This window comes from Aquarana catesbeiana, linkage group LG10 (assembly GCF_042186555.1).
Source record: "Aquarana catesbeiana isolate 2022-GZ linkage group LG10, ASM4218655v1, whole genome shotgun sequence".
Classification (NCBI taxonomy): domain Eukaryota; kingdom Metazoa; phylum Chordata; class Amphibia; order Anura; family Ranidae; genus Aquarana; species Aquarana catesbeiana.
In genome coordinates, this window is record NC_133333.1 from 53,573,133 (window position 1) to 53,601,095 (window position 27,963).

Consider the following 27,963-nt stretch of genomic DNA (forward strand, 5'->3'; position numbering starts at 1 on the left):
TGGTAGACATACCTATCACCTGAGGGTAATTGGAATCGATCTATCAATGCAGAAATGAATGTATGGAGATGGTTTTCACAATAGGTGTTGGCTATTGTAGCTATTGTGACTTTTTGGGGGGAAAGGCAATTTTGGGGGAATTTATGGGGTTAAGCATGCAGATTAGTGCTCACATTTTTTTTGGGGGGGAGGGGGGGTTTGCTGGCACATAATGCGCGGGTGCTAGGTTCTAGGTGACGTTGTCCCGGCACTGATTGTCTGTGAAAAGCGATCTGAACACAGATCGCTTTTCAGAGGAGTGGAGGTTTTAGACGCACATCTAAACCTAATCAGGTATTGAAAAGTCTGGCTTTTAGTATGACAGCCAGATATCATTTTCAAGAAACAAGTCCAGCCACACACACACTTCCTGGTGATTATGTAGTACATGATACTGATCAGGGAAACAATCACTGACACAAGTATTTTCTGTCACAGGAGAGACACTGGAAGGACTTCATACAGAAAACTTTTCACCTCCCCGTGACGTCACCGGCCGGGCCCTCCCTGTAACCTGACCGGGGCTGTCTCTCCCGGGAAGGACTGCGCATGCGCACGGATGCTCAGCTTAGAGTCCTGGAGAAGTTTTCCTGGCACTTTGATGGTTTCGGTCCGGGAGTGCGGCGGAGGAGGCAGCCCGGGATCGGTGAGGAGAAGGTATGTACGGGACACGATCCCTCCGGTATACTGCAATCTAACGCCTGGGATGATCGCTGACTTCATGTTATCAGTCGGTGTTTGCTGTGATCGGTAGTTTATCTGGGCTCATCATAGACAGGCAGATGTGAGATCACCAGTGACTGAGCTTGGAGCAGCTGTGCATGGCAACCAATCAGCTTCCAGCTTTCATTTTAAAATCTAACCAAACCAATAGAAGCTGGAAGCTGATTGGTTGCCACAGACAGCTGCTCCAGTTTTATTATTATTATTATACAGGATTTTTATAGCGCCAACAGTTTACGCAGCGCTTTACAATATAAAAGATTTACAGCTCATTCACACATCAGTGTTCTGTGAACGTGTAAAAATCGCAGAATTGTTTGCAAAACGCACAAAAAACACCTGTTGTGCGTGCGTCACCATTCGTTGTTAGAGATGCTCAGAGCGCAACAAAAAAGACGCATGATAAGACGCACAGCTAAAAAGCACACAAAGCTTGGCAAGGTGTGTGAGCTACTTGGCTTTGTATGTCACATGTATGGCAGCCTATTGAAATCAAAGGGCCACCCTGTGCGTGGCGTGCAAACGCACTGCGTTCACTAAATGCTGAATGGGAATGCAGCCGGAGGGCACTTGCGGCAGACCTTACCATCCCTCTAAAAGTGATCTGGGATGGATTGCTTTTCAGAGAGTGGTTGACAGGTGATATGTCGCCTCCTTGTAGAGTTGCCACCTCATCCCTTTACACCCGAACACATATGAATTACACGGGTTCTGAGGCTAATTAAATGCAGACAAGGCACCAGATGAGTTTATTACCACCGTAATCAGCCACAGAACCTGTGTAATTGGTGTGTGTTCTGGTTTAAAGGGATGAGGTGGCAACCCTACCTCCTCACCAGCTGCTTTATCCCTGAAAAGGGCACACAACCACGCCACAATTTCCTGCATTGCATTCATTTGAATGGGTTGCGTTTGGCGGTGGTGCTGCCCACTGAACGAGATGGGGTTTTAAAATAATTTTTTGCTTTGGTGTGTATACCCTGAGCGGCTGCTTGTTGTTCTTTAGGCGGGCAGTTAGGGGGCGGTAAAATCCTGGCACAACCCACTGCCATAGGCCCCTTGCACATGGGACTGTCTAGAAGCAGTGGCCACCCCCCCCCCCCGCTTTCACACTAGCGCAACTTGTCATGCGACTTTGGACATGTCAAGTTGCACCCCATTCTTTTCAATGGCACCCGTTCAGATCGATGAGACTTAAAGTCCCAGCGATTTTGAGAAGATGCCTTCACTGCTTTGGTGCGAGTTTTGACACGACTTCAGTACGGAGAATGTAAAGTCAGATCAAAGTCGCACTGGATATTGTGGGACTTTGGAGTCGGGCTAGTGTGAATGGAGCCTTAGGTCCTATTTAGACTTGCGGTTGGGGGGTATCAAAAATGCTCGGTTGAGCTGCGTTTATGCAAACCAACCACCCTTAGACGGCAGATGGGGCTGTTTACATGCTGCAGCCACAATGCTTGTGCCTGTGGCAAAGTTTACGTGACTTGTAGCGATCAAACGCTATGCGTTCAGGTAAGTAGAGAAGTGCTGCAACCGCGTGCAAAGCAACCCACTGCGGCACGTTTTTTCAGCACAAATGCTGAACAGCCCAGGTTCACATTGAGGGCGGGTTTGAAATCGCCAATGCAGTCCGACTTTGGGGGCGATTTGACAGATATCTGTGCTGGTTCAAATCGCTCCGAAGTCGCCAAATGCAGAAACTACTTTTGGGAATTTGGTGCGGCACCGCTAAGTTGGCATTGCACCGATTAGGACGTTGCCAGCAATAGCCGGCGATTTGACATGTCAAAACGGTCCGATGTGAACGTAGGCTAAAACAGGCGGTAAGGAGGTGTTGCAACTCTTCCTCACCACCTATGAGTAGCTTCTGGAGAGCAATCGGAACGCACATTAGGCTTTGGAGGCAAGGGCAATTTAGATGCATGTCTAAATCTATCCTAAGCCCCAGTTCACACAGGGGCGACTTGTCAAGGGACTTAGCCGCCTGACAAGTTGCGTCCCGTTCTGTACCACGGAACCGTTCTAATAGGAGCGACGCAAGTCGCTCCGACTTAGAAAAAGGTTCCTGTAGTATTTTTGGGGCGACTTGCATTGACTTCTATACAGAAGTCGTTTTGCAAGTCGCCGCTGAAGTCGTGTGCAGGTCGCCTCGGTGAGTCGACCTGCAAGTCGTGTTGCCCCTGTGTGAACTGTACATAACTGTTACTGTTTTTTTTTTTTTTTTTTCAAATTCCTTCTATATGTAGGTTCACATCTATGCGTTGCTGCAGGATGCGTTCTGCATTTACATGGCAGCCTTTTCATTTGAATGGGCTGCTGTGCCTCCTGAAAACCCAGGGAAAGGGTCCCTGGACTTTTTTTTTTTTTGGAAATTGTGGCCCACATGGAATCTGTGCGGTTCCCAGTGCAGGTGCGATTTCCAGTGTGTCGGGTGCCATTAGGATTAATGCCAACCCCAGGTATCTCCTAAATTGCAGTGCCTTTTTGTCTGCGGGTGCTGTCCCGCAACAGCAACCACCTGCACCAACGTCTAGGTTCACATCTGTGCATTGCTGTGGGGCACAAAAGAGAAGGGGGATTGTCGCGGTGCTTACAGATAATAATGGAAACCGTATATTTATAAAAAAATATATATAATTTTAATGAGAATAAAGTTAAAAGAAAACGGGGCCAATTCATTCAGGAATATTCAACATTTCAAAAATGAAGGGGGTCAAATGGCAATATTCAGCTTAAATAAAGGTTTCACATTCGTATATTAGCCCGACATGTTTCGCCTACTAGCTTCATCAGGGGATATACGAATCAGTCAAGAAGTGCGTAAGACACGCCAAACTTCACAAAAATGACCACTGCCAAGGGGACCAACCGACCCGAGGAGAAGTCGTCCACAGAAGACGCACAGTGACCAAGTTAAAATCAGTAAGTTCAGAGCAAGGGGTGGAGGGAGACTGGGATAAGAGAGAAATTTAAATCCAATAGGGATATAGAACGCTCTTCAACAAGGAGCTGTAGTGTGACAGTCGCCCTCCATCTCTGCCGTGTTGCACGTTTGCATGGGCACAGCAGCCCATTCATTTAAATTGGTTGCTGTACCTACTAGGAACAGGGTAAGAGGTTCCCTGGTCCTTTTCTTAAACCGCAGATGCATGGAAGCCCCATTGTGCCAAAGGCACCATGGGTTTCTGCGCACAGGAAAACACGCCACATTTTCCGATACGTGGGATTCCATTAAGAATTAATAGTTTGCTAAACCGCATCGAATTCAGACTGCGGGTGCAGGAGCACGTATGGTTTGCATGCATTCTGCAGTAGTGTGAACCCGGCCTTGGCTCGCATTCACACTAGTGTATCAAGTAACCACACAATTTGTGCCATTCGTTGGTATTGCCCCCCAAAAGTAGTGGACAAGAAGTGTGGTTTTGTGTGCACATGATAACGCACAGAGCTTTGAAAGGAGCATGAGCTGCCACGTGTTGAAATGAATGGGCTTCTCATCCCAGGAAAAACGCATGCCTGCTGGATGTCGCACTACAGTAGTGTGAAAGGGGGCTTAGGTTGATGGCACATGGGCGATTTTGCCGCTATTGACAAACTTCTCTTGACAGGATAGTTAAAAGGCTGTTTGTCCCTATAGAATCGCTCTTTCTATAGACAGGTACAGCGAGATGTCGCTGGTCAGATCGCTGCTCAATCTCGATCGCTGGCGATGGGAGAGACATCTTGTTGCCTTAGCAAAAGAGGGAGTGATTTCATAGAGATAAACAGGCAGCCTCTTATGGTGGCCATACACGCTCTGATAAATGATCAGTTATATGGAATCAATAATATAAAATCAATCCAGTAGTTGGCAAACCATTCGATTGATATACCATACACAGGGAAGTGGATTTTGATAGGGTAGGATTGGAACTCGTGATCCTCAATCATTGATCGGATCTCTGTTTCCACCACATAACCTTATATTCCGATCAACCAAAATACAGTTGTTTTCATGAACAAAGGATCTCGCTGCTGCCAATAAATGCAAAACGATCAATAATTTTGCTCCCAGGCCGATCGAGTGTGTTCAAACCTCATCGGAAATGAGTCTAAAGCTATCGGAAGGGACATTATTAGGAATGCACCAATACCATTTTTTTTTTTATGACAGAGTATGGGTGCCTATACTTTTTCTTAAAGAAGAACTGCAGTCTACTCACATAATTTGTAATAAAAACATCTTTGCCATTCTGAAGCTTCTCTCCAACCACTTTGCATATTATTCTATATATATATATATATATATATATATATATATATATATATATATATATATATACATACTGTGATTCTGTAGTTGCCAAATATGCTGCAGAAATCTCCCTCCACTGAGTCTGGCTGCAACCATTTTAAACTGTGGGCAGCTGAAGCTGCTGCCTGTTCACTTCCTGGATTTACACAGGCACACACCTCCAGCTCTGCAGCTCTCATTGGCCTTCTTATGACTCATCCCCTCTCCCTTCCTGGTAAACTCTCAGGAGAGTGAGAGAGAGAGAGCTGTGCATGATGTCATACGCCTAGGCTTTTTACCAGACAAGAAACAGGAAGTGGGCTGTATAAGGTATTTACTGGGGAAAAAAATGTTTTACTCTCCAAAGTTAAAACAATAAGGGCAGAAGATTTAATAGATGGTAAGATGAAAAAAATGACTGAAGGTCCGCTTTAAGTACTCGCCGTTACCAATACCTATTTTCCCCTTGAATGCATTTATTTTTTACACACCAGTGCAGCTTTGAAATTGCACTACTTCAACACAATTTCAAAGCCGCAGATCACTGCGATTTTGGACCTCCCATTTCATTGCGGCTTGAGACTTAATTGATCAGAAGTCGCAATGAAATCGCAATGAAATCGCAAAAAAAGTAGTGCAGGAACCTTTTTCAAAGTCTCTGCGACTTGAGTTACAATGATTTGAACTGCTCCATTGCCGACAATGGGGTGCGAATTGGGTACAAGTACTTGTGCAAATGCTTAGTATCGGTGCAACGCTAGAAATTATGGTATGTGTTTACAGATCGTTTTGATCAAATCGCATATCAATCAAAAAAAAAAAAAAAATCAAAGCGCGTATGGCCGCCATTACCATTTGTCAGTAGCAGGATGACAAACAGCACAATCACTGTACTGTATTTTGTACTGCAAAATTGTATGACAAGTCATTCTCCATTTATATTGGCACGACTCTAAGTCGTGCCGACTTCAAAGTAGTCCCTGCGCTACTTTGGTCCAATTTCCATGCCAGTTGATATCCATAGACCTCGATGTTAAACCCTCAAGTAGCATGCAAATCGTACCTGAATAATATAGACAACGATTTCAGCACTACTTTGTAAGCACAAGCTGAGAATGGCCGTACAAAGTGGTACTGCTCCCAAACCGCGGCAAAATAGTGGCCGTGAAATCGCGCGACTTTGAAGTTGTATAAGTGTGAAAGGGGCCTTAGGCTATTAACACACCAGGTGCTTAGCCGATGTGCGTCCAATCCTGGTGGATTAGTGTACCCGGACAGCACAGGTGCAGCGTCCAGCTTTGTAGCCTTTCAAAGTCTATGATAGGCTGAAATACAGAGCGGCTGGACGGGGGTGGACGCTGTATCTTTGAACGCTGTGGTACTTGCGTTTAGCACCATATGCGTTCGGGACGCAGGGCTAAGCAGCTGGTCTCCAGGTAGCCTTCCATGGCCAAGGATGGGATTGTTGTCAGTCTCTGTGTGGGGCGGTAGCATTCAGCGGACGTTTATTATTACTGTCTGTCTGTTTAGCTGAGCTGCCATTAGACTTTGTATCCTGTGGAATGCGGTTGGTCACATTCCTGTCATAGCTTGGGGACTCTAGTGATTGTAGAACGCTGGTCGCACGCTAGCAAGAACTTGGTTCAAACACTTTCATTTTTAAGACATTCGTTTGATTTTCTAATAGATAGTGGGGTCAAGTTAACAATCATTTTCCACCATATTGAGGCCTCGTGCACACTAGGCTCCTCTGACAGGAAAAAAACAGTGTTAAAAACATGCCTAAGTCCCCCTTATACGACTTGTGCCACGATTTTGTACTGCAAAGTCATTCTCTATGATTTTCAATGACTACCATTCATATTGGCATGACTTTAAGTCGTGCCAACTTCAGAGTAGTCCCTTCACTAGTTTGGTCCAACTTCCATGCGAGTTGATATCCACAGACCTCAATGTTAAACCCTCAAGTAGCATGCAAATCGTACCTGAATAATATAGACACGACTTCAGTACGACTTTGTAAGCACAAGTCTCACACATGTATGTTTTCATTTGTTAATGCCAAAGTCGTACTGATCCCAAATCGAGATAAAATCGTGCCCGCGAAATCGCACGACTTTGAAGTCGCACAAGTGTGAAAGGGGCCTAAAGCGTTGTTTATATGCATTCAGGTGCATCAAGCGTTTGGACATTCATTCATTTCATTGGACAGAATTGTAACCTATTCTAGCCATTCAAATGAATGAATGCTTAAACGCTAAACGCGCCCAGCATTTAGATGCATTAAGACGCGTTGGACGTTTTTTCTGCCCAAAAGCTCTTTTGAACATGATATTGCCCCTGCCTCTAAATGCCTGTAAACACCTATGTATCCATGAACACATAGGCTGACATAGAGGGGTGTTTAAAGCAGAGTTCCTATAAAATAAAAAAAATAAATAAAAACCAGCAGTTACAAATACCGCAGCTGCTGACTTTTAATAATCAGACACTTACCTGTTTCAGGGTCCAGCGATGTGGGGGAAAGAAGCCCCGCTCATCTCCACCTCCTCTCTGCAGCGCCTGTATTGTCACCGTGGGCGCCCGGTAGAGCTGCACAATTAATCGTTAAAAAATCGTGATCTCGATTCACCCCCTCTGACAATCTGTCCTGCTGAGTTTTGATTCTATCATATAAACAAGTGGAGAGATTATCTGCTCACTCAGCTGTCAAAAGAAAACATCCGGGCAGTCTGCCAAGTTTAGAACTTGAAACATTGTAACTTCCTTCTTAGATCAAAGGGATAAACTTCTCTGTGTAAACAAATAACTGGGCAATCTGCCAAGTTTTAGACAACGTGTAAATGCAGGAAGTTTAACCACTTAAAGTCTAAATCTATTTCTGAAACTTCTTAAGTTAAAATCAATATTTTTTGCTAAAAAAATTACTTGGAACCCCAAACATTTATATATATATAGATATATATATCTATATATCTATCTATATATAGATATATAGATATATATATCTATATATATCTATATCTATATCTATATATATATATATATATATATATATATATATATATATATATATATATATATATATATATATATATATATATATATATATATCCATCTCAGAGACCCTAGGGAATAAAATGGCAATTACTGCAATATTTTATGTCGCACTGTATTTGCCCAGCCGTCTTTCGAATGCAATACACTTCAATAAATAAAAAAAAAAAAAAAAAACGAAACAGTAAAGTTAGCACAATTTTTTTGGTTTTAATGTGAAAGAGTGGTTACTCCGTGAGAATCGTGAGAGAATCGTGATCTATCCTCTAAGCAAAAAAATCGTGATTCTCATTTTAGCCAGAATCGGGCAGCTCTAGCGCCTGGGTGTGGCTTCACAGCCGGGCATGCGCATGCGTGAGCCGTGCTGTGAATGGCCGGGCAATCATCTGGGACCTGTGACGTGTCCCAGGAGATTGCTGAGAGGGAGGGGGAAGAGGTGATTTTCCTTGCAGGGCCCTGGGAGGAAGTGGGAGCTGGAACCCTCTAAATAGAGGGTTTCCGTTCCCTCCCAAAAAAATGACATGTCAGGGGGACACCTTCACTTAAAGCGGAAGTTCCATTTTTGGATGGAACACCGTTTTAAGGGCAGAAAAAAACCCAGTCAAATGCCTGTAAAACAGACAGTCATTTGATAGCGCAATGTGCATGAGGCCTGAAAAGAGAATTTGAATAAAAAGGATTAGAGGTGCGCAGAACGAACTTTTTGGTGTTAAAACCAAAAATGCAAGTTTTAAAAAAACATATTTTTATATATAATTGTATTCGAATTTTGAATTAATATCATGAATATGAATTTATTGTCAGCCATTATCGGCACCTTTAGCACAAGAAAAGCTCAGGAAAAATTGCATCCCTTTAAATTCTATGTATGTCTTCACATTGGTCTGTTGTTTCCATTGTGGTGTTAAAAATCTTGCTTGCTGCATTTTTGGTCAGTTAAAAAAAAAAAAAAAAACCCAAAAAAAGCACCACCCCCTTTAAATGCATTGAAAACGCAGCAAGAATGCATCAATAACACACCTGTGTTCCTTTTTAATGTGGTTTTTGAGTCACATGACTTATGAAAAACACACCATAAGCACAGTAAAATTGTGTGCGTTTTGGGTGCCATTGTCTGCACCTTTTTTTCTTTATCGCCAAAATGTCGCAAAACACCATTTTCGCTCGCCAAAGTTTCGGTGCGTCTGTAAAAAGTATCGGAACATTTTCTTGTTTCTTTTCTGCATAAATGAAATTCTAACCGTCAATCTTATTTCCGTTCAGGAAAAGTCATACATATCACACACACAAAGTGCATCCAGCAGTAATCACCATAGGTAATCACTGGCTGTGTGGACAGACACAGATAGCTGCCGGCAACCCGTCATTGAAGTGTACAGGGCTTGGCGGTTGCAGCTTGCCACTCACAGGTGGGAAAAAACAGCAGCCAGAATCAGCAGACTTTTGCCGCTGTTATAATACTTTCAGACTGAGGCGTGCGAGCGATGTCGGTACAGCTGTGCTAAATATAGCGCCGTTTTAGCCGGGCTTTGCGTTGGGTATGTAGCGCTGCCCCGTTGTTTTCAATGGGAAGGGGCGCTTTAGGAGCGGTAAATACAGCGCTCCAAAGATGCGGCTTGCAGGACTTTTTTGACCGCCCTGCATGTGCACCGCTCCAGTGTGAAATCCCTCGGGGCTTCCACATTGGAGTGCATTGAGCGGCTCTTTCGGGGTGCTTTGCAGGCGCTATTTTTAGCACTTTAGCGCCTGCAAAGCACCTCAGTGTGAAAGGAGCCTTAATCGCACCGGGACTAGTCACTCTTGTGATTGTAGCCTAATGCTGATGTTGTAGGCCGAAAACAAACTGGTTTAATAAGTCTGGGATTCCATTCAAATAGCAGGTTCTTCACCCTAGTAACAAACAATTTAAAAGTCAGCGGATACAAATACTGTAATAATAATAGGACACTTGCCTGTCCAGGGATCCATCGATTGTCCTCACCTGGGCCAGTTCTTCACCGGTATCCAGGTCCCCAGCGCCAGCATCTTTAGTGTGCGAAGCCAGCTGTGACTCCTTTGGCTTTACAGCCGGATTCCCACTGTGCATGCGCTAGCAGCACTGCGATTTGTGAATGGTTCCTCAGCGTTCTGGGACCTGTGCGGGGGGGGGGGGATGTGGATCTTCCCCTTTTGGGTGAAGTTCTGCTTTAAGGTCTTTTGACCGAAATGAGTTGACTCGATGGCAAAGTGGAATTTTCTGATGATTGTTTCCTTTAGTATCTTCTTATAAAAATTCAAACTAAATTTTCCTGGTGTATGTCCAGCTTTACAGATCTGAGATGGATCTGTGCTTTGTGCCAGATAAAATTCTCCTTTTATTTATGTGGCCTGATTTACTAAACCATGTACGCCATCACACCCATTGTTTCTATGCAACAGGCCAAACAACCTGATTGTATTTGCTGCACGCCCCAGATGTTCATAGATCTATGTAGGTTATGGAGTACATACAGCAAGTTCACTAACTAATATGGTGTACTAGCTTAGGCCCCATAGGCTTGCTTTAATTTTGTTGCCTTTAGGTTGTGTTTTACATGAATTACCATAGAAAACTACCATTGATGAAAGAGCCTCCAACATGCAGCAAGCAGGATCTGCCCCTTAGGCCCCTTTCAGGCACTGGTGCGATGCGCAACCCCAGCAATTCCAGTACAGGTTCCCGCATCGCACCTGAATCGCACAGTGGTTCACACTGAGATCTGCGAACCGCTGGGGGTGTCATTGTAAAGTTAACGACACCCCCAGATAGGTTTGCAGACTGCACTGCGAAATAGTGCAGGAATCTGATTCCAGTGTGGACCAAAAAAGCGTCCTGCACCATTTTGGTGTGACTGTGATGCGATTTCAGCAATACAGTTTGTGATGTGATCTGCACAGCAATGCGGTGCGAATCCCATGCGATGTCTGGCATCGCACTAGTGTGAAGCGGGCCTTACACAGGGCAGACTTGCTGAGAAGAGCGGGTGGATGACAGGTCTGTGTCTGCTAAGTTTAAGCCCACTCTGCCCTATAAGCAGCCAGGAGTAAACAGATTCCGCTGTCCGTTTACACCCGACTGCCCTCCGATCTGCCTAGATCGAAGAGGATGACAGATGCCCTTCATATCTATTTTTTTTTTTCCTAGCAGATCGGATCGGCGGTAGAGGGGTGTAAATGGATACAAGTCCATTTACACCTGCTGGTCTATAGAGGTGAATGAACCGCTCGATCAGGTCCACCTGAAAGACTGACAGGCCTACCTGATTGGACCCTTCGTGGGAAAGGAGCCTAAAGCACATGTAAGGCCCCTTTCAGATAGACGTTCTGATCAGATCAGCCTGTTGGTTTTTCAGGCAGACCTAATCGGAAGGTCCATGCATTCCTATGGACAGGCTGTGCAAACAGACTTGTGTTCCCATTTACACCTGCCTACCTCTAGTTTTAGCTGCGCTTTACTGCTGTTTTAGCGGTGCTTTTCCGCCGCTGGTGGGGCATTTTTAGTGGCCGAAAAAAGGGTTAAAAGCACCTGCAAAGCGCAGCTGCCGAAGCACTTTGCAGGCGCTTCAACGGCGCTGCCCATTGATTTCAATAGACAGGGGCGCTTTAGAAGCGGTGTATACACCAATCCTAAAGCACCCTAAAGATGCTGCATGATTGATGATGCTGATTGATGATGCTGGACTTTTTTTAAGGTCCCGCAAGTGCACCGCTCCAGTGTGAAAGCACTCGGGCTTTCACACTGGAGTGCCAGCAGAGGCGCTTTACAGGCGCTATTTTTAGCGCTAAAACATCTGTAAAGCGCCTCAGTGTGAAAGTAGCCTAAAGAAGACAATGGGGTTGATTTACTAAAACTGGAGAGGGCTAAATTTTGATGCAGCTGTGCATAGAAACCAATCATTTTCCAGTTTTTTTTTTTTTTTTCAAAGCTTAATTGAACAAGCTGAAGTTAGAAGTTGATTTGCTACCAGATTTTGCACTCTCCGGTTTTAGTAAATCCACCCCCCCCCCCCTTTTTTTTTTTTTTTTTAATATATAATCTGGATCTAAAGACAGTTGTATTGTTCTCAATGGGTCCTGTGCACATGGATGTGTAAAGATCAGTAAACTTGTGCTGCATTCAGAAAAAAAAAAAAAATCCCTCCTTCTGTGGTCCAGTGGTTAGTATATATTTAACATTGTACGATATAAATGTTTGTGATAACTTTTACATGTGTACACTGTGGAGTGCAAATACTACTTTAGTACTTTATTGGAGTACAACAAGCGCCTGCATCCTGGCAACAGCAATTTCCTTGAGAAACCACCTGTCCTAGCAACAACATTTTATTTTTTTTTGTAAGTTTACTGCCCATTACACATCTGTGGGCATGAGTGTATGTGTGTGTGTGTGTGTGTGTGTATATATATATATATATATATATATATATATATATATATATATATATATATATATATATTATATTTTTTATTTTGTACCCTGTTGACACCTACCCCCAGCATTGTAATACCATTTTAGCAGCTGACCTTTTGTAGTGTTAGGTCTTGGCCTTGAAGTTGTCTCTACACCCGGTGTAGTATCTCTGTGTGGAAAGTTTGCTTTGTACCTTTCGTCTTTTTCTCAGAATCCAGCTCTAAGGATAGTAGAAACAGGTTTACTGACATTCTTCTACGGTGCAAACGGCTAAAAAACAAAAATATTATTGAGTAACCTGGCTCTACTTTTAGAAGAAGAAAAATGACTTGCACTGTATATTTTACTGTTTTATTTCATGTTTACATAAAAGTATGATGTATGCATCTTAACCGACTGTGTGACCTGATCCCGATGACATTTCTGGAAATGACTGATCTTTCTGTATAAAAATGGTTTATGGGTTGTCCGTAGATCTAATGGTCACAAACGTGAGAGAATTAAAAGAAAATAAGACCTGTGTAAGGCAACTCTAAGCCCTCGTTCACATTGGAGCGATTTTTCATGCGATTTGACCTGTCAAATCGTATGACAAGTCGCAGCCTTTTGCCAGCAATGGCATCGTTCCAATCGGTAAGGGCCGACTTTGCTGCGCTGCACCGATTTGCAAAAGTAGTTTCTGCACTACTTTTGCAGATTTCAGGTGCGACTTCAATAGACATCTGTGCATGAAGCCGCACAGATGTCTATCTAATAGCACCTGAAATCCTGCTGACCACTTTGAAAGTGCGCTACTTCAAGTGAACTAGCATGCTTTCAAAGTAACCTCAATGTGAACATGGGCTGTCTGATCAAGTCCGCCTGTCAGTTTTTCAGATGGACCTCATCGGGCCCTGCAGTCTCTTCTATGGAGTAGCGGATGTCAGTGGACACATGTCCACTGCCATCCGATCCGATCCTGTCTGCCAAAAACAGATGGATGTGGTCCTTTTTTTCCATCCGTCTGGCGGATCGGATAGTAATAGACAGGCGGTCCGTTTCCATCCGATTGCCCCATAGAGGAGGGTGGGACTGTGTCTGTGTTGGTTCTGCACAGCGGAGTGGACAGGACCTATCAACCGCCTGCTCAGTGGGGATCAGCACATGCTTGTACAACGTTTTTTCATAAATGAAACGCTTTCATTTTCTTACATTGGGCGTATTTTCTGCCTAATCCGTACATACTTGGCCTAAAGCTAGCCATACGCACCTTGAATTTCAGCATATTCCTATAGGTTAGCCGAAATGTGAGCCATGGGTGGCCCTGCTGACATGTAAGGGCAGCCTATAGCGGTTTTAAAATCTTCTTTTTTTTTAAACGCAGACAGGCAGGGTTATTATAACAGAAAAGACCCTAGTGGTTCTGGACATAAGGCATTTGCATATAATATCGCTCCATGAACGATTACATGCGAACAGCCAGCATTAGCTGTGGGAGCCCCCCCCACCCCCCCCCCCCAATGTAATCACTAATGGGCACATTCACAGGTGTGGATAGGGTCTTGGCTGACTACAATATCTGACTATGCAGCTACAAACTGTGCTACGATCAGCAGCAGCTGAATGGGGTAAGCTGGCGATTTAGTGCCTAGCTTCACATGCTGCAGAAAATAGCTTGGTAAGGACTCATTAAAGCTTGCGGATGGGGGCGTTAAAAATAGGCAGTTGGAATCCATTATTAATACGTTCATTCGGGGCCCCTTCCGTCACAAATGATCATGGCGAGATCGGAAGTGTCCTGTCAATCTGGGTGGCACGGCCCTACCTGACCTAGCCCTATACTACATTGCTTCTCAGCTTTCTCATTTTTTTCACTTTAACCAGGAGGACAGAAACAGGTACTCCACTCTTGTATGTTCTCCCACCACCCGCCTGGTGGTGCACCCATTTCAAATTTTACTTCATAGTATTCGTGTGTTGTCTCACATGGGTATGCTACTCCATCACTGTAAAATTTGGCAGCTGGCTATGACCATCACTAAAGCTCCTATAGTCCACTCCCATACACCCCTGGGGGACAACCCACATCTGCCCGAGCTATTGACTGTTTCAGATCACGACATATGGATTGCTCAAGGGGGTTATATTTTTCTTGCATGTCATAGCCAAAACATTCCAAGCATTGAAAGATAGTTTTGTTGTACCTAACTACGTGTTCTTTCGTTATCTCCAACTCCGTCATGCTCTCCATTCCCAATTCCATCCCCAGCCTTGAACTGGTATATTTGGTCCACGTGATTACAGGCCGTGATCCCAAGAAACTTATCTCCCTGTTTTACAACCACCTTTTTGCTACCTGCGGCCACTGAAGAGGCTTATCAATTGAACTCTCGGAGTCAGATTTGGGTGATGTGACGGATGAGGACTGGGAGGAGGCGTTGACCTCTTGCAAATCAGTGTCTATCTGAACCTGACTGCCAATAATGTTTTTCCTAGCAACAAAAGCACTAAGGAGACCTTTATAATAATTTCTGAAAAATGGCTTCTGTGACAATATGGTCAGGTTAAATTCCCTTGTGAGCAAAAGCGATGTCACAGGAAAACTCTTTTTATTGGTTTCGCAATCTAAGTTCATATCTCGGTTTAACCTTTATAGCAGTTTCGCCTGCACTGGTGCCATAGACCATATGGTCTTGCTGTTGTAATATAGCGGAGGTGTGATTAGGAGTTTGTCACTGGCTCCAAAGTTAAATTACCTTGTGTAATATAATGACATCATCACTTTGTCTTGTGATGCTGCTTTTTCTTACGTGAAGCAGAGCCTTATGCACTGTATTTCTGTCCATGGGTAAAATTCTGATGACCTCTGCATATACATCTACAGTAACTGTCCAGTGCAGAGGAGCCCAGTTCTCAATGGTTTTTAGGGTGCTATTCCTTATCCAGCATTATGGGTCGTTGAGCAGCTTTAGGCCTCATGCACACTGGGCCCCCGATACATGGAGTCCTGGTGTTCAGGTGCAGTTGGAAGGTACAGGCACTCCGTCCAGCCACTGTTGCCGGCAGCCTGTAAAAATCTACGAGAGGCTGACTGCATTTGTGGCTGGACGATGCACCCGGTAGTTACGTTTTAGGAAGGTATGCACCCAGGGAAAAATTCCCAGAATGCAGACTACTTATGTTCCTTGCTTATTTGGCGGCACAGTGGTGTAGTGGGTAGCACTCTCACCTAGCAGTAAAAAGGGTCGCTGGTTTGATCCCAACCACGACACTACCTGCCTGGAGTTTGCATGTTCTCCCTGTGCCTACGTGGGTTTCCTCCGGGTACTCCGGTTTCCTCCCACACTCCAAAGACATGCTGGTAGGTTAATTGGCTTCTGTCCAAAATTGGCCCTAGTATATGAATGTTAGTTGGGGACCTTGGATTGTGGGCTCCTTGTGAGTGTGCGATGTATGTGTGGAGTTCTGCGTAAATTGATGGCACTATATGGGTACCTTAAATAAAAATGGGGATAATTGTAGACACACACCCACACTCACTCAGGTTGAACTGGATGGACTGGTGTCTTTATTCAACCTTACTAACTATGTAACTATGTCGCATAGTGCATACTGTCTTAAAAGAGAAGTTCTGCTTTTTTTTTTTTTTTTAAATCGTACTTACCTAGGTGGATGCAGCTTCGGTCCCCCGCCAGCTCTAAGCCTGAGAATTGAGCGATCAAACACCCCTGATCACTCAGAGCTCTGTGAGCAGAGAGCCAGTGACTGCTCACTAAAGCGCTGGGCGGTGTAGGGGGCGGGAGGAGGAAATGCGCGTCGAGACCCTTCGGGGTAAGACCGCGCTATATTAAGATTCAACTCCACTCAACTCGCCTACTGTTCAGGTATTCTAATGTGGCCATCAGAATAGCCACTGCTTGAAATTCCTGCATCCGTGTTGTATAGCATGGATAACAGAATCTGTTAGGCCCCTTTCACACTGGCGATCTGATCAGGTCCCCCTGTCAATTTTTTTAACGAACCTACCTAATCAGATGGACCATGTATCCCTATGGACCGGTGTTTACACCCGGGTTGCAGGAAAGAAATTTTGCTCAATTTTTCCCCATCAACACAAACCTAGTTGATGCAAGAATCGCTCCTCCATTGTCTTCTCCTGGAAGGAGAAGACAGTGGTTATTGCTAGCGACTATAGCAACCGCTAGCGATAATCGCAGGAAAAACCTGGCATGCTGGTTGATCGATCAACTTGGAAAATTCAGCCTGCCCATGGTTCGAATCTCGGCCGGTTGGAACCGTGTATGGCCTGCGTTGGTTTATGTTCGCTCAGCCCGATAATTTAATGTGCGAATACCCAGCTTAGCTTTAGCTAGCTTTGTAAATGCTTACATATTATTTGGCCATAAATGTCACTCTGCATCTGTTACTTTAAACTACAAAGGTGTTACGTTAATATTATGCAAACTTTTATGTCCAACGGTTTCGCCACAACAAGGAAGTATTTTCAAGGGCAAATATGCAAAATGTATTTGCTGTCATCATGAAGTTACACCCAGTGCCGTGAATATAATCATCCCAAGTGCCAAGATTTATTTGCATGAGTCATACTGTACCAGGGATATCCTAGATGATTATTGATCTGTGTGTCTCCTCCACCTGTGTAATAAGGGAATTTTGTAGGCTCAGACAGTCTCTGGTGTCACTGATAGGCATTATGCCATAATGGAAACATGGATTGTGCAAATAGATACTTCCTAAAAGAATGAGAATTAATCACTGTTTATAAATGTCACTAATGATCCAGTTTTGCCTGTTGAAGCTGAACTCCGGGATCAAAACAAGAAATACCCTTGCAGTAGGCCTCCCCCCGCACCGCATAGGGTTAAATGCTAGTTAAGTCTAGAGGTAAAAAAATAAGCTGTAATGCTGGGTTGTGGACATGCCCCTGCTGTCCTTACTGTCCTCTCATACGCTACAGGACTATTGGTCCTCCAGTGTATTTGATGATGTCACAGTGCAACCGCCAGCCACAGCGCCTTAGAAAATAAGTTTTAGCGGGCCAGTCGCACAGCATAGAAGAAGCCTGCAAGAGCGAGGAATAAGGGAAGTATAAATTACATCCCATTCATCTACCTCTAGACTTAACAAGCAGTGCGGGGGGAACCCGATTCAGAAAAACAGGAGGTGCTGCTCCAGGCTCCTTCATAGATCTCACCTAGTGTCTCTGGCTGGAAAAAGCCCATCCCTGCTTGGTACACTAAATCCAGTAAGAAAAATGTCCCAAATGCCGCACACCAGCATGCCTGTCAGTCAATAAGTAAAAGCAGCCTCAGCTCAGCTCCGTCCAGGCCACACCATGTATGTTTCGCCCCGACCATGATTAAGCCCCCTGCATTGGGAGGCGTGGCCTGAATGGAGAGGGGCTGAGGCTGCCTTACTGTCGGGCATGCTGGTGTGTGGTGTTTGGGACATTCCTCCTCCCCCTTTTTTTTTTTTTTTTTTTTTAACAGAAACGTTTTTATTTATCTCAAAGGGAAATAAACAAATCGTCCAAAAAAGGAAAATTAATGAACAAAAAAAATAAACATTTAGGCCCCTTTCACACGGGCGGACCATTCAGATCCGCCTGTCAGTTTCTTTTAGGCAGACCTGAACAGACGCTCCATACAGTTCTATGGAGCGACGGATGTCAGTGGTGACATATCCGATCCGCTGAATCCAGACGGATGGAAACCCTATTTTCTATCCGTCTGGCGGATCAGATAAAAATGGACAGGTGGTCTGTTTTTATCCGATCCCCCATAGAGGAGAGCAGAGCTCTGACAGGTTCGTCCCTGCACAGTGAGCAGAGATGAACCTGTCATCCACTGGCTCAGCGGGGATCACCGTATCGATCCACGCTGAGCAAGCGGAGTCCTTACACGGACAGCCCCATGTGAAAGGGGCTTAAAAGAGAATTATGGGATTTTTTTTTTATCCCATATTCATACTTGCATACTGACCTCTGCCACCTCTTCACTGAGAACTGAGCCACTGAACACCGTCAATGGCTCGGTTCTCTCCCTGAGCAGAGAGCTGCTGCCTGTTAGTCAGCATCTCTCCTTCTCCACACTCATTGGAGTGCTGAGCTGTGGAGGAGCGGCTCGCTGAGAGGCTGAGACTGCCATCAGTCCAGGCAGCTGGCGGATCCAGACTTCTGACGTCGGGATGATCCGGTGCCTGGACAGATCCTGGTGACGTCACCAGGGTCACAGGAGTGCAAAACGAATGGCATTCCTGTGACCTATAGGAGAACCAGAATCGAATGATTCCAGGCTGGACTTCTTCTTTTTAAGGCACAATTTTCAGTTCAGTGCAATGTAGGAGATATATCTCGAGCCAAGCATACTGTAATAGATCGTATAATACATCAAGAAAAACAAATATGTATATGTTGAGCCTAGTCCCCTATCTGGCTTGGCAAGGAACTGACAATATAAATTGTTCTGAGGGGGGGGGGGCATGCTAGTGTCGGCCAACATCGATTTAGCTTAGGAAGAGAACCTCAAGATTGTCAGGAACTTCGATTTTTACCCAGGCTCCCCATATCTTTTCGAACTTTAGGGCATTTTTGGCTTATATACGTATGGGAAATTCCTCTTAGGCTTAGTGGAAGCAGTGCGGGGGGGCTTAATATTTTCATAATTGTACTTTTGCAGAATCTCTCCTAGATAGCCTTCCATGCATATAAATGGCTGTGCACTGTTGTCCTTGGGTATATGGTGGTGCAGCCTAAAGACGTATGTAAAAATACAAAGGTTATGATAGCACCGCCATTTACCCAAGTACAGCAGCACACCTCCATTAAATTCTTTGGGATGATGCTCGCTGCACCTGGATGGGGGAAAGACGCCAACATTTATATTGAACAGGCTCAGCCGCCCATGTACAAGGACAATAACATAGGAACAATTTGACAGTCCATTTGTAAGTGAGACCTTACTATTATTGTGTCAGTCATGTAAATCTGTTTGTTTCTATATTTTAGTGCATTAATGTATGATGGATACAAGTGGCAAATCTGCAGATGATGATGGCAGCCTGATTAAGGTGAAGGAGGAAACAAAGTGTGTTTTGGAAGCCTTTTTAAAACGATCTCTAAGTCAAGATGAGGCGAAACACCTAGGACATGTGGGGGGCGTATACCATGATCCTAAGAAGTACGCACACAGGTAAGCCTATTACTAGATCCTGTTCAAACAGCAACTACACAGGCTATGATCCCAAATGTGCAAACATTTTACACCCTTTAGCAGGGCAATGAGGCTAGAGGATTTTCAGTTTCTTACACCTTTGAAGTCCCTGGAGCACCAGGACAATGGAAACGCCCCAAAAATGACCCCATTTTGGAAAGAAAACAACCCAATGTATAATCTATGAGGCATAATGAGTCTTTTGAACGTGTCATTTTTTTTTCTACAAGTTTTTGAAAAATGTGTAAAGATGATTTTTTTTTTTTTTTTTTTTTTTTTTTTTACACAGTTATCCATTTATACAATATTTCTAACACATAGCATGTACATACCAAAAATTACACCCCAAAATAGATTCTCCTACTCCTCCTGAATATGGCGATCCACATGTGTGAGACTTTTACATAGCCTGGCCACATAGAGAGGCCCAACATGCAGGGAGCACCGTCAGTTATTCTAGGGGCATAAGTTTCACATCTAATTTGACTACCTATTACACTTTTGTGAGACACTGTAGTGCCATGAATGTGGCATGGATGAGAACTGATGTGGCATGGATGAGCATGAATGGGTATGGATGAGCCGTGGATGGGGATGGGTGAGTATGGATGGGATGACTGAGCATGAATGAGTATGGCTGAGTACAGCGGGGTACGACTGAGAATGGATGGGTATGGATGGGATGGATAGGTACGGCTGGGTACGGCTGAATGAGTATTGCTGGGTATGGATGGATGAGTATTGCTGAGTATGGATGGATGGATGAGTATGTATGGCTGAGTATGGATGGATGGGTGAATGGCTGAGCATGGATGGCTGGTATGAATGGCTGGGTATGGATGAATGAGTGCTGGAGTGGGCACATATCAGTGCTGTGGTCACTACACATCCAGCCCACAGCGCTGCAGCACTCGATCTCTCCCCTTCTCCCCTCGCACTGTACAGATCTGTACAGAGAGGAGAGGGAGGAACCGAATGTGACGCCGGTTTGTTTACATGTGATCGCTCCGTCATTGATGGAGCGATCACGTGGTAAACGGCCGCTATCAGCGGCCATTTACCGTGATGCCAACCCGGTGGTCACAGATGTTCCCGGGTGCACGCCCCAGGGGGCGTGCGAGAAAAAGATTCTGGGAGGACGTCCATGGACGCCCTTCTCCCAGAATAAGCCGACCACGCTGTAGCCGTTTTTCGGCTATGGCCCGGTCGGCGAGTGGTTAAAGTGGTTGTAAACCTCAGACATGAAATATGAACAAAGCAGATCCTTCTATAGTGTGTACTTGTCTCAATTAAAAGCATTAAGTGTCATTTCTATCTGCTGCTTTGTTCCTCTGCTATCAGCACTAGTCACTTCTGACAAGTTTTCCTGACACCAAGAGAGAAAAATATTGACGGGAGGCATCTCCAGCTGATTGACAGCCTCAGCTCTCTTCCTGTGTGCTGCATGGAGGGGGTGTGTGTTCTCAGATCTCTCCTCACTGAGCTCTGCAGAGTGTAACTTCAGCTTTCTGCCCCCTTTTTCCTGAACTCTCAGAGAAGCTTTATCAATTCTGGACAGATGTACAGAAGGTAAGACTGCAGATAAACAGGTACAACGTATGTAGGAGGATTTATTTCATCTCTGTGTATCACATGAGGCCAGTCGCTTAACTGGACAGAAAATCGCTCCATTCCCCTCTCATCACAGTCAGTGTTGATAGAGGAAATCCCTCCCCCGGTGCCATTGTGTTCTGCCAGCGGAAAAGCTGTCCCTACTGGGAGAACACCGGGATTATTGCTGGCAGCTATGATAGCCACTAGCAATAATTGCATGAAAAACCTTACAGGCTGGTTGTACCCAAGTTGATCGATCAATCAATTTGGGTACATTCGGCCTGCCCCTACATGGTTTGAATCTCGCCCGGTGTCCTGCTGAACCGACTGATATTTGAACCATCTATAGGGCAGCTAAAGTTGAGGCCTTAGGAAAAATAAATATGTGACACTTGGTCATTTTATGTTCCTTATCATTTTACTGAACCACTAAAAAGAAGTGTTTTTGCTTTCCTGATTAGAACAAGTCAGGAGGAAATAAAAGATGGCGTTACAAAAAAAGGCAAAAAAGCTGAACCCAGAAGAACAAAAGTGTCTGGAAAGGATAAAGGTGAAAGGAGTCACAGCCCGACATTTAATGAGGAGCACTCTCACAACAGTGGTGGGAAGCGGAATGACCTTGAGGAGATAAGTCGGGTGGAAGAGACCAAGCATGGCTTCACAACCAACTTCAAGAAGCTCTTGGGAAAGCACAGTCAAAGTAAGGAGAAAGCAACTACTCCAAAGGAGAAGAATGGAAGCGTGCATAGCAAATCCAGAGGATCTATTGAATCTGTACTAGAAGACCATGGGAAAAATGTAGCTAAGGGGGATTCATTGAAACGCCCGAAATCGCCTAATCCTCTGCTTGCCTGTACGGTGGTGGCATCCACAATCTCTCTTCATGATGAAGACCAAAAACAAAATGTCATTGAATCTCATGAGAAGCAAGGGACTCAAAAAAAAATTAGTCGATCTTTCTCTTTTAAGAAATTGAAGTTTAAGAAGAAGATAAAAGATGAAAGCTCAGCGGCAGATACAACACCAGTGCGTCCTAACTTCTTACCGGTGACGCCTTACTCTGAGTCAGAAAGCTCTTCTCATTACAAAACTGGTAAGATTATATATTTTTATATATATATATATATATATATTTTTTTTTTTTTTATATTATTTTTAGTTGGCACATGACTGTTATTTCCATTATTATATGGCTTCCCTATTCTACTATATTGCAGTAGTCAAAAAAGAGGAAAATACAAAAAAATGGAAGACCAGAAATAATGCAGCGACCTCATCTTGTAACTGGTCAGTTGCTATTAATAAAACCTTTTGTTCTGGAGTTTCACTCCAGGACACTCTTTCAGACAATGCCTGTGCAATGCAGAGGATGTCACATTTAGGGCACTTTCACACCGGGGCGGGTGTCAGTGCTAAAGCGCCACTATTTTTAGCGGCGCTTTTAACCCCCGCTAGATGCCGATGAAGGGGTTAATAGTGGCAGCAAATCGCCACTGCCGAAGCGCTTTGCAGGTGCTTCGGTGGCACTGCCCATTAATTTCAATGGTCAGGGGTGCTTTAGGAGCGCTCCTAAAGCGCCCCAAAGATGCTGCTTGCAGGACTTTTTTTTTTTTTTTTTTTTACGTCCCGCAAGCGCACCGCTCCAGTGTGAACGCGCTTGGATTTTCACACTGGAGTGACAGGAGAGACGCTATTTCTAGCGCTAAAACTCCTGTAAAGCCCCTCAGTGTGAAAGCAGCCTTAAAGGACAAGTTCACATTTCAGAGCATGTTGTGTCATGCCCCCCTTTCAGAGCACCCCCCCCCCCCACCACCAAAAATGTAAACGTCAGCAGCTACAAATATTGTTGCTGCTGAGTGACTTTTAATATTAGGACACTTACCTGACTAGGGATCCCGCGATGTCGGCACCCCAGCCGCTGCCCTTTGTGAATGGCCTGGGGCGGAGGAAGGAGGAGGGGGGCCGGACTTCTGGGGGACCTCGCTGCAACAAGGTCTTCCAAAAGTGGGGGCGGGTTCCTGTCATAAACAGGTATGGAATGGAAGCCCCATAGTAAGTCTATGGGTGACGTCACTTCCCTGGCATTTCACGACCGTTGTCGGCTGTGTCCTGCTGTCTTCCGCCGCTGGAGACCGGACTGGAGTGGCTTAAAAAAAGGTATGTATAGCGATTTCTTCTTTATAGGGCTGGAGAAATTAGTCTTAAGCCCCATACACACGATAGGACTTTGTACAAACTTTCCCTTGGATTTTTGTACAAAGGGCGTTGCCCAAAAGTTTGTCTTTCATACAGACGACAGGACTTTTCCAGCCAACTTTCACCAAATCACATGGTTTTTCAGCTCTTTACCACCACCCTTTGGTCAACTTCTTTATTGTTGTCTGATATTGTGTCAATCTCGCCACTTTTATTTACGAGATTGACACCTTGCGAGCCGGGTTCACACTGGTGCGGGGATCCGACTTGGATCCCTGCCAATACCAGGCACTGTGTTTGGTATGGATCTTGAGGGGGAACTCCCCGCCAAATTTTAAATAAAAAACCGGCATGGGTTCCCCTCCAGGGGCATACCAGGCCCTTAGATCTGGTATGGATTTTAAGCGGAACCCCCTACGCCGAAAAAACGGCGTGGGGGTCCCCCCAAAATCCATACTAGACCCTTATCCGAGCACGCAGCCTGGCCGGTCAGGAAAGGGGGTGGGGACGAGCGAGCGCCCCCCCCCCCTCCTCCTGAGCCGTACCAGGCCGCATGCCCTCCAACATGGGGGGTGGGTGCTTTGGGGAAGGGGGGCGCCCTGCGGGCCCCCCACCCCAAAGCTCCTTGTCCCCATGTTGATGAGGACAAAGACCTCTTCCCGACAACCCTGGCCGTTGGTTGTCGGGGTCTGCGGGCGGGGGGCTTATCGGAATCCGGGAGCCCCCTTTAATAAGGGGGCCCCCAGATCCCCGCCCCCCACCCTATGTGAATGAGTATGGGGTACATCGTACCCCTACCCATTCACCTAGGGAAAAAAGTGTCAATAAAAAACACAGTACACAGGTTTTTAAAGTTATTTATTAGGCAGCTCCGGGGTCTTCCGACTTCGGGGGTCCTCTTCCGACTTCGGGGGTCTCTCCGGCCTCTTCTCCCGGTGTCCGCATCTTCTGCCGGCTCCACCGCTATCTTCTGCCGCTCTTTTGCCAGCGGTGGCCCGGATTTCTGGATAGTCTTCTTCCCTCTTCTCTTCCAGAGATGTTGACCCGATGCTCTCTTCAGCTGGAATGCTCTCTGAGCGCTCCGCAACGGACTTATATAGGCGGTGACTCCCGCCCCCCCTATGACATCACAGTCCCGGGGCATGCTGGGACTGTGAGGTCATAAGGGGTCGTGGTGATGTCATCCTATGACCACGCCCCCTTATGACCTCACAGTCCCAGCATGCCCCGGGACTGTGATGTTATAGGGGGCGGGGTCACCGCCTATATAAGTCCGTTGTTGATACGACGCTCTCTCCAGCTGGAATACTCTCTGAGCGCTCCGCAACGGACTTATATAGGCGGTGACTCCCGCCCCCCTATGACATCACAGTCCCGGGGCATGCTGGGACTGTGAGGTCATAAGGGGTCGTGGTGATGTCATCCTATGACCACGCCCCCTTATGACCTCACAGTCCCAGCATGCCCCGGGACTGTGATGTTATAGGGGGCGGGGTCACCGCCTATATAAGTCCGTTGCGGAGCGCTCAGAGAGTATTCCAGCTGGAGAGAGCGTCGTATCAACATCTCTGGAAGAGAAGAGGGAAGAAGACGATCCAGAAGTCCGGGCCACCGCTGGCAAAAGAGCGGCAGAAGATAGCGGTGGAGCCGGCAGAAGATGCAGACACCGGGAGAAGAAGCCGGGAAGACCCCGGAGCTGCCTAATAAATTACTTTAAAAACCTGTGTACTGTGTTTTTTATTGACACTTTTTTCCCTAGGTGAATGGGTAGGTGTATGATGTACCCCATACTCATTCACATAGGGTGGGGGGCCAGGATCTGGGGGCCCCCTTATTAAAGGGGGCTCCCGGATTCCGATAAGCCCCACGCAGACCCCGGCAAACAACGGCCAGGGTTGTCGGGAAGAGGCTCTTGTCCTCATCAACATGGGGACAAGGTGCTTTGGGGGGGGGGGGGGCCCGCAGGGCCCCCCTCCCCCAAAGCACCCACCCCCCCCCCCCCATGTTGAGGGCATGCGGCCTGGTACGGCGCAGGAGGAGGGGGGGGGGAGGGGCGCTCGCTCGTCCCCATCCCCTCTCCTGACCGGCCAGGCTGCGTGCTCGGATAAGGGTCTGGTATGGATTTTGGGGGGACACCCACGCCATTTTTTCGGCGTAGGGGGTTCCCCTTAAAATCCATACCAGACCGAAGGGCTTGGTATTCCCCAGAGGGGAATTCCCTCTCGTGCCCGCCGCAGTAGGAAAATGTGTTTTTCCTATTGCAGCTTGCGCGAGATGTACAGTACCCTGCCGCCGAGAACCAGCGCGATCTGATCGCGCTGGAAACATTCTCGCGGCTGCGTACTGTAGTTTGTACAAAAATCCGATGGCTTTGTGTACACACGATCAGACTTTGCTCCATCGGACTTTTGTTGCCGGAAAGTTTGTCCGTTCGCACAGCCAACAAAAGTCAGATGGAAACTGAAAAAGTTTGTCCGATGGAGCGTGCACACGGTCGGATGTTGCTCCAAAACAGCTAACTTGCATGTTGTCAAAAAGTCCGATCGTGTGTACGGCCCTTTAGATTGTGGATGCCTGTAGATTTACAGATTTTAGTTTTAGGGTGAACTTCTACCACCCATCCCTAAACACTTACCTGACTCTTCTCTGTTCCAGCTGTAGCACCGCAGCTCTCACTTCCTGGTCTCACAGGAAACGCTGAAGGCAGTGGAAGCCACAGGCTCCTGCTGTTGTCAGACAATTTCCTGTGAGGAGGTTACGGAGGGCGTGGCTAACTGGCACTGTATTGGTCTATGGACACACACAGCCTGGGTCAGCAGCGTGTACACTCATGGGTGCCCCTATAGCACCCGGCTTACTAAGGAGGCATCCGGAGGAAGGAGTAGCGGACAGTGCCAGTGGGGTACTGTCAGAGGAGGTAAGGGAGCGCCCTGTGCAATATCATTGCACAGAGCAAATAAGTATAACCGCTTTATTCCTTTTAGAAAAATAGTTAACTTTAATATCACTTTAACCTGTAGGCCTGCCATGTAAAAGGATTTACCCATAGGTCCTTTCTTTTAAAAAGTAAAATGTTATCATTCTACACTTTGGGCAATTAACACTCCAAAATTCACTTAAAGCCGTAGTAAACATTTAGAAACAAATAAATATCCCCCTACAAGATATTGCGATAATGTTCTAGAATGCACAGCTTTATTATAATCTTACCTGTAGGTAAAATCACAAAGTGGAGTTTACTGCCGCTTTAAATCTTCATTACTTGGGGGAAAAAAAACTTCCTATTTCTTCCTCTTTCACAGCATTCTATCTACTAGTATACTGATGTAAAATATGTCTTTTGCAGAGCCAGTACACTGAGCTGCTGCTGTAAAATTAAAGGAGAAGTAGGGCTAAAGCTCCCTTGGCCCTACTTCTCCTGGGCATAACATGAGTGCACTTTGTGGCTAAAGTCCCTTAGCTGGTCAAGGCTCTGGATTGATCCCAACTGTAATGTTGGGATCCAACTGGATGCTTGGAACAACACCTGGATCTGCCTACTAGTGAGCCGCTGGGAGACTAAGCCAGCTGCCCCCCCCCCTTCCATAGTCTGGTGCTCCAGGGGCAGGCCAGAGAGTCGGTGACTGACAGCCACCAGCTCTCTGCTCACTGAAACAGAGAGAAGATAAGGGAGCTCTGGTGGAGGTGGGTAGCTGGTCAGAGGGATGATAGTGATGAGGTGACACTTCTGGCAGCACTTGAGTTAGAGGAGAAGCAACTCTGAAGATATAAAAAGGAAAAGAAAGGCGCCTGTAAGTGCAGTATGCAAAATTTAAAAAAATGCACAAAGGGTGAAAAGCACTTACAAGATGGTTGAGTGTTAAAAGACATGATAAAATCAGGAGTTGTCATCTGTGGCATGTGTCCCTCCTCAGCACGGTGGTAGAGAGCCGTGTAGAGCCGTCCAGCACCTGTAAAGCCTTCTCATGCGTGTTGGAAAGAGGAGGCAGCAGGGAAGCCGGTATTCACTGCAGGACACACGAGGCTGATGGTGTCAGTGTAGAGAAGGGGGTGGTAACACGTTTCAGAGCATGTGCGGCTCCTTCGTCAGACCTACGCCTATACTCCTCAAGCTGGCTTCTGAATGGTGAGGGGGAGGAGCAAGGGGAGGAGTATGGGCAGATGCTGAATACACAATAATAAGGGAAGTGACAGATGTATTATGAGGACAGCCAAGACGACCGTGCACCCGCAAAATGGATCATTAACGTCAGTGCTCTATACAATAAAGTCCTGAAGGAATTTGACACAGGGGTACAGGGCACAGATGGCAGTGGTTAAATTAACCATAATAAATAAATATACAAATGTAAGGTTGACATTGAACCAATATACAGGTGTGTTACATGGTCGGCCAGGTGTCTATATGCATGTGTTACAAAGGCGGCCGGGCGTTTGCACAC

At 45.8% G+C, this 27,963-nt stretch overlaps 1 protein-coding gene across 1 annotated transcript in view; it reads left to right on the forward strand.

Annotated features, from left to right (window-relative positions):
• The first annotated feature begins 540 nt into the window (after positions 1-540).
• The window catches only part of BCL2L12 (BCL2 like 12), a 68,365-nt gene continuing 40,942 nt past the window's right edge, over positions 541-27,963 (forward strand). Inside the window, exons 1-3 of the mRNA XM_073602189.1 lie at positions 541-696; positions 19,528-19,711; positions 21,787-22,418. Coding sequence (XP_073458290.1) covers positions 19,539-19,711; positions 21,787-22,418 — 805 coding nt within the window. The 5' untranslated portion in view covers positions 541-696; positions 19,528-19,538. The remainder of the gene's footprint in view (positions 697-19,527; positions 19,712-21,786; positions 22,419-27,963) is intronic.